This window comes from Enhydra lutris, unplaced genomic scaffold (genome assembly GCF_002288905.1).
Source record: "Enhydra lutris kenyoni isolate GAN:26980312 unplaced genomic scaffold, ASM228890v2 scaffoldscaffold96, whole genome shotgun sequence".
In the NCBI taxonomy this organism is placed as follows: Eukaryota; Metazoa; Chordata; class Mammalia; order Carnivora; family Mustelidae; genus Enhydra; species Enhydra lutris.
Genome location: NW_019154180.1, coordinates 4,108,737 through 4,116,875, shown reverse-complemented (window position 1 = coordinate 4,116,875; position 8,139 = coordinate 4,108,737). Strand labels below are relative to the sequence as shown.

General features: G+C 37.9%; 1 protein-coding gene across 1 annotated transcript in view; it reads left to right on the top strand.

The window, feature by feature from the left end:
- The window catches only part of LOC111139148 (coagulation factor VIII), a 128,782-nt gene that overhangs the window by 36,839 nt on the left and 83,804 nt on the right, over positions 1 to 8,139 (top strand). Inside the window, 1 exon segment of the mRNA XM_022491305.1 lies at positions 5,190 to 5,283. Within this exon segment, the coding sequence (XP_022347013.1) occupies positions 5,190 to 5,283 (94 nt within the window).

Below are 8,139 nucleotides of genomic sequence, written 5' to 3'. Positions count from 1 at the left end.
TGAGGACTCGATCCCAGGACCCTGAGATCATGACCTGAGCCGAAGGCAGCCGCTTAACCCACTGAGCCACCCAGGCGCCCTATTTATTTATTTATTTATCTGAGAGAGAGAGCGAGCACGTGCATGAGCAGGGGGAAGAAGCATGGGGAGAGGGAGAAGCAGACTCCCCTCTGAGCAGGGAACCTGAGGCGGGACTTGATCTCATGACCCAGGGATCATGACCTGAACTGAAGACAGAGGCTCAACTGACTGAGCCACCCAGGCACCCCTACAGTAGTCAAGATCTTTTATCAGTCTTTTTATTTATAATTTTCTGGGTATTTTTCATTTATCATTTCTGCCTTGGAATGCCTTAATCATCTCCAGATTATAAAAATAGTCTTTTATTCTTTATACTTTTATAGTTTTATTTTTACAATAAGGATTTTAATTGCTCTAGAAGTTACTTTTGGTTGTAGTTGATAGCATCAAGTAAAGATTGTAATGTATAGTGTCAAATAAGGATTTCCCCAAATGAGAGCTAACTGGGCCAACTGATCCTTTCTTCACCAATTTAAAAATGCCCTTTTTTATTATATGCTAAATTGCTAAAATCTGTTTTCTTTAATTGATCTCTTACCACACTGTTTTGATGACTGCAACTTTGTCCTGTGTTTTGATATTTGTACAGCAAGTCTTCCCTGATTGTACTTCTTCAACATTTTAATCTGCTATCCTTGTACAATTTTTCTTCGTAAATTTTATTTACTTATTGTTAGGTTATCCAGTAAAAATAGTTCAAAATGCAAAAAATATACACAGTGAGGGGCGCCTGGGTGGCTCAGTGGGTTAAGCCGCTGCCTTCGGCTCGGGTCATGATCTCAGGGTCCTGGGATTGAGTCCCACATCAGGCTCTCTGCTCAGCGGGGAGCCTGCTTCCCTCTCTCTCTCTCTCTGTCTACTTGTGATCTCTCTCTGTCAAATAAACAAATAAAATCTTTAAAAAAAAAAATATACACAGTGAAAGGCAAATTTTTCTCCCTCCCAGACTTCTAATCCCATAGTCTGATAGGTGGTCATTACTGTCAGTTTTAATATCCTCTTCCAAAAATAGTGTTTAAATATATGTGTTTATGTTCATATTTTAAACAAAAACAGGAGCACTATGTAAATTATTCCCTACCTTGTTTTTTTTAATTTAACAACATTTCATGTCAAGATATATAGCTCTACCTCATTTCTTTATTTATATAAGTTATGTTCAGATATCTTATTGAATCCTATTAAACTTTTGTATTAATGTAAGAATTTGAGGATTATTTTTTACTTCTTAGGTGAAAATTTTCAAACATACTTACAGGTAGAATAGCAAAATAAACTTCTTTGGACCCATCACTCAAATTCAACAGTTATTGACAAATGGCTGATCTCTTTTTATCTGTAAACACATTCTTCTCAAGTGCACATGAAACATTCTCCAGGATAGGCCATTATGCCATAGAACAAGTCTCAAAATTTTATTTTTTTTTAAAGATTTTACTTACTATTTGACAGAGAGAGAGAGAGTGAGAGAGGGAATACAAGCAGGGGAAGTGGGAGAGGAAGAAACAGGCCTCCCACCGAGCAGGGATCCCAGGGAACCCTGGGATCATAACCCTAGCCAAAAGCAGACGCTTAACGACTGAGCCACCCAGGTGCCCCAACAAGTCTCAAAATTTTAAAGAAAACTATAATGCAATATCCCTCATGAATAGAGATGCAAAAATCTTGCACAATACATTAGTATACCAAATCTAGCAACAATTTTACAAGAATATATGCCATGATCAAGTGGGATTTATTCCACAATAATGCAGGACAGTTCAATATACGAATACTAAGGCAATATACCATATTAATCAAATAAAGAACAAAGAGCACATGATCATGTAATAGGTGAAGAAAAACAGTTTGACAAAATCCACTACCCATTCAAGATGAAAAATGTCCCAGTGAACTAGCAACTAGAAGGCAGGGTCCTTAATTTGATGAAGAACATCTAAAAAAATTTATTATATGGTGAAAGATTGTTTTCCCCCCAAGACTGGGGAAAAAATTAATGGTCTACTCTTGTCACTTCTATTTAATGTTGTATTGGAAACCAGTGCTAAAGCCAAAAACAAAACAATAGCAACAACAACAACAACAAAAAACAGGAATTAGGGGCATTTGGATTGGAGAGGAAGAAATAATACTGTCTTTATTTGCAGATGACATGGTCTTATATGTAGAAAATGATTAATACATAATAAAAAGTCATAAAAAATTGGGATTGCAACAACATCCTTATCCTAATAAAGATGTGCGGAAAACCTATAGTCACCATCATACTTGGTAGTGAAACTCAGAAATCCTACTCTTTTTTTAATTTAATTTCTTTTCAATGTTCCAAGATTCATTGTTTATGCACCATACCCAGTGCTCCATGCAACAGTGCCCTCCTTAAAACCCACCACCAGGCTCACCAACCCCCCACTCCATCCCTTCCAAAACCCTCAGTTGGTTTCTCAGAGTCCACAGTCTCTTATGGTTCATCTCCTCCTCCGATTTCCCCCAATTCACTTTTCCTTTCCTTCTCCTAATGTCCTCCATGTTATTCCTTATGCTCCACAAGTAAGTTAAACCATATGATACTTGAGTCTCTCTGCTTGACTTATTTCACTCAGCATAATCTCCTCCAATACCTTCCATGTTGATACAAAAGTTGGGTATTCATCCTTTCTGATGGAGGCAGAATACTCCATTGTATATACGGTCCATATCTTCTTTATCCATTTGTCCATTGAAGGGCATCTCAGCTCTTTCCAGTTTGGTGACTGTGACCATTGCTGCTATGAGCATTGGGGTAAAGATGGCTCTTCTTTTCACTGCATCTGTATCTTTGGGGTAAATACTTCTGTTAAAGATCAGGATAGAACCTATCTCTATTTGATATTTTAATAGAAACCCTAGCCAGTGTTCTCAGGAGAAAAAGTTTTCAGATTGGAAAGAAATAGACAAAACTGTTACTATTTGAAGATTAAGTAAATGGATGATGCTTGGTTGGAGTCATATTTCTCATTACTGAAAAGGGTAATAATAAAATAAGACTAGAGCGCCTGGGTGGCTCAGTGGGTTAAACCTCTGCCTTTGGCTCAGGTGATGATTCCAGGGTCCTGGGATCAAGCCCTGCATCGGGTTCTCTGCTCAGCAGGGAGCCTGCTTCCTCTTCTCCCCCTGTGCCTACCTCTCTGCCTGCTTGTGATCTCTCTCTCTCTCTCTCTCTCTGTCAAGTAAATAAATAAAAATAAAATATTAAAAAAATAATAAAATAAAATCAGACTAGAATAAATCATGTGATTCTGGATTAGAGTTGGAGACATCAGTATAATTCTGAATATAATAAGAAAGTACTCAAAAAATAAGGGGCGCCTGGGTTGCTCAGTGGGTTAAACATCTGCCTTCAGCTCAGGTCATGATCTCAGCGTCCTGGGATCGAGCCCCGCTTCGGGCTCTCTGCTCAGTGGGGAGCCTGCTTCCCTCTCTCTCTGCCTGCCTCTCTGCCTACTTGTGATCTCTCTCTCTGTCAAATAAATAAATAAAATCTTTTTTATTTTTTTTTAATTTTTTTTTATTTTTTTTAAACGATTATTTATTTATTTATTTGAGAGGGAGAGACAGCATGAGAGGGGAGAGGTCAGAGGGAGAAGCAGACTCCCTGCCAAGCAGGGAGCCCGATGTGGGACTCGATCCTGGGACTCCAGGATCATGACCTGAGCCGAAGGCAGTTGCTTAACCAACTGAGCCACCCAGGCACCTAAAATCTTTTTTAAAAAAGTACTCAAAAATAAAAGAATAGGACAATGTCAAAGGACACAGGAGTCAACTTACAAAGTTTCTAATGGCCAAGGTGGAAGAATTTGAACAATAAAATAAAGTAGTATTGGATTAAACCCCAAAGTATAAAATAAATATCCATGAATCATTACTGATATTAGTAAATAGTTAAATAGGCAAATAAATGGGGAAGTAGAGACAGCTCACATTCAGAAGAGTTCTTTAAAAATTATGTAGGTATGTAATTATTTGGGTTTAATTTTTGTAAAAGGTGTAAGGTCTATGTCTAGTTTCTTTTTCTCTCTTTTTTTCTTTTTTCTTTTTTTTTTTTTTTTTGCATGTGGGTGTCATTTGACTGTATTTGTATGGATCTGTTTCTGGGCTCTATATTCTGTTCAAAGGGAAGTTCTTAAAATGGAAGATGCTCCAACTTTATTGCATGAAAAAGGAGATGCTGGCATTAGGAGTTGAATCCCACATGCATATAGGTGGATTGATTTGATGGTAGGAGGACAAGGAATTTCCTTTCTCAGTGAAAACAGAAGCATCTGAGAGAGAGAATCCGAAACCAAATATTAATCAACTAAGTAAGTGGGAAGATGAATTTCTAGGAAACCCTAACAGGATACCTCAGTAACTTGAGTGATCATTTGAGGTTTGTGATCATGAATTTTAAAAGGCTGATTGCAGAGCTGCGTGATTTTTCTTCTAAATCATTCTGCTGCCTAAGCGCAGGCAAGGAATCAGCTCTTTAATGGGTTTTACCAAGTGAGTGGGTTTTAAGACAAGAATGCAGTTGGAAGTTGGTTTTCCATCCTCATATCGTACCCAGCCTCAGATCTAGGGACTGCGCTGATCTGTTCAGTGTTCTGAATTGCTGCTCCAGTGTTCCTGCTCTTCCAGCACTCCTCCCATTTAAAGCTCATGCAATCAGATAACGCTGACTGCCAGCCGTCCTTAACCCTGTAATCCTGGTCGTGCCTGCTCGTTCAGTGAAGATTTTATCACCTGAGTCACCGTTTTCCTCTTCACTCTTGGGGAATTTAGTACCCAAATGGTGGAATAAGACTGAGGGGAAGTGGTGCCCTCAGCAGACATTCAAATTTCAATTAGTTTGAGAATGTGCAAGGGATATATCCTGAAACAATTGAAATAACTTTAAGGAAATGGTAACGGGCCTCTAGTGAAACACCTAAGTAGCTGTCTGAGCAATGTTATGGAAAGTCTCTCTAGGCTCAAACCCCTATAATCTGGATATAAAGTTGCTTTTGTCTTCCAAAGATAGATAATCCACACTTTTCCTGTCAGTCCTAGTTGCTTGAGGACTTGATCATGTATTTCATTTATACTTTCAGATAATATTTAAGAATCAAGCAAGCCGGCCTTATAACATCTACCCTCATGGGATCACTGATGTCAGCCCTTTGCACTCAGGGAGATTGCCAAAAGGTAAGTGGTAGATCAGTTTTATTAAGTCCTGCTGACTTGTAGATATATATGAGGTCACGCTCAAGAGTGCTAAAGTTATACTGGGCCCTGCCACAGTTGGCGTGTACTGGATGGTCACCGTCCTTGGTGCTGAAATTTCCGTATGTAGTACATCTGTATACTTTACAATACACACAAGAAAATGCTATAATTTTTGCTTTAAACAGTCGTACGTAGTTTTAGAAAATTATGGGGGAAAATACTCCTTCATATTCACTCAGTTATTTAGGATTACCAGTGCTTCTTATGAACCTAAAGATCCAGATTTCCATCCGGCATCACTTCCATTCAGATCATTTCTCTTCAATCTAAAGAATTCCTTTAGCATCCCTTGTAGTGCAAGTATGCTTAGACATAGATTCTCTTAGTTTTATTTTATTTGGAAGTGTCTATTTTGTCTTCACTTTTGAAGGCTAATTTTGCTAGATGGAGAATTCTAGGTTGAGAGGGCTTTTTATTCCTTTGAGCACTTTGAAAAATCTTGTTTTACTATCTTCTGGCCTTCATAATGGCTAAATTTAGATTTCATTGAATTATTCTTCACCTGTATGTTATTATTTTCTGACTTTGATTTTCTTCATATTTATCCTATTTGCTGTATACTGATCTTCCTGGATCCATAAAGTTATATTTTTACAAATTTGGAAAGATCATGGTCATTATTTCCTCAAAAAAAAATTCTACCCTGTTCTCTGTCTCCTTTCCTGGGTCTCTAATTACATGAATTGTATTTTGGTATTGGCCCACAGGCCTGAATATTTTCACCATATTTTTTTCTTTCTCCATCTTATCTGCAAAATGGATATTTCCTGTTGACCTATCTTCAGGTTCACTGACGTCAAACTGGAATTTCTGAGTCATGGTATATGTATTTCTGTGTTTAATAGATAGCCACACTTTTGTCCCCAAATGAAGTTATAATTCATACTCCTACTACTCATATATGAAAGTATAATTTCCCACATTATTGATATCTAGACATTGATAGTTTTTTTAAAAAGATTATTTATTTATTTATTTGACAGAGAATCAGAGAACACAAGCAGGGGAAGCTGCAGAGGGAGAAGGAGAAGCAGACTCCCTGCTGAGCAGAGAGCCCGACTCAGGGCTTGACCCCAGGACCCTGGGATCATGACCTGAGCTGAAAGTAGACACTTAACCGACTGAGCCACACAGGTGTCCCTAGACATTGACAGTTTTTAAAAATCCTGCCTATCCGGTGGGCAAAAAGTGGTGTCTCAATGCTGTTTTAATTTTATTTTTTATTATTTCCTAATTTTAATTCCAATATAGTTAACATACAGTGTTATATTAGTTTCAAATGTATGATGCAGTGATTCAGTACTTCCATACAACCCCCAGTGCTCATCAGGACAATTGCCCTCCTTCATCCCCATCATCTATCTCACTCATTCCCCCACCTACGTCTCATCTGGTAACCATCAGTGTGCTCCGTAGTTAAGAGTCTGTATTGGTTTGCCTCTCTTTTTCCCTTCACTTGTTTGTTTTGTTTCTTAAATTCCACATATGAGTGAAATCCTATGGCATTTGTCTTTCTCTGACTGATTTTGCTTTGCATAATACTCTCGAGCTCCATCTATGTCATTGCAAATGGCAAGATTTCATCCTTGTTGATGGCTGAGTAATATTCCATATGTGTATGTACACATACACACACACACACACCCCACATCTGTCGATGGACATCTGGGCTTGCTCCATAGTTTGGCTATTGTGGACATTGCTGCTATAAACATTGGGGTGTTAGATCACTACATTTGTATCTTTGGAGTAAATACCTAATAGTGCAATTGCTGGGTCGTAGGGTAGCTCTATTTTTATTTTTTGAGGAACCTCCATACTATTACCCAGGGTGACTGCATCAGTTTGCATTCCCAACATTGTAAGAGGGTTCCTCTTTCTCCACAACTTTGCCAATACTTGTTGTCTCTTGTGTTGTTGATTTTAAAGTGTGAGGTGATCTCTCATTGTAGCTTTGATTTGCATTTCCCTGATGATGAGTGATGATGAGCACCTTTTCATATGTCTATTGGCCATCTGGATGTCTTATTTGGAAAATATCTGTTCAGGTCTTCTGCCCATTTTTTAATTGGATGATTCATTTTTTGGGTGTTGAGTTTTGTAAGTTCTTTCTATCTATTGGATACTAACCCTTTGTCATATATGTCATTTGCAAATATCTTCTCCTATTCAGTAGGTTCTCTTTTAGTTTTCTTGTTTCCTTTGCTATACAGAAGCTTTTTATCTTTTTAAAAACATTTTAAAATTTAAATTCAATTAATTAACATATAATGCATTATTGGTTTCAAAGGTACAGACCTGTGATTCATATATTACATAATACCCAGTTATATTACATCATATGCCCTCCTTAATGTCTATTACCCAGTTACCAGTCCCTCCACACTCCTTCCCCTCCAGCAACCCTCAGTTTGTTTCCTATGATTAAGACTCTCTTATGGTTTGTCTACCTCTCTGGTTTCCTCTTGTTTTATTTTTCACTCTCCACCTATGATCCTCTCTTGTTTCTTAAATTTCACATATCTTAAAATCCACCTGTGATCATTGTCTTTTTCTGATTGACTTATTTCGCTTAACTACCCTCTAGTTCCATCCATGTTATTGCAAATAGCAAGATTTCATTTTTTATGGCTGTGTAATATTCTATTGCTCACTTGCACACTCTCTCTCTCTCTCTCTCTCACACACACACACACATACACACACACCACATCTTCTGTATCCATTTGTCTGTCAATGGGCATCTGGGCTCGTAACATAATTTGGCTATTGTGG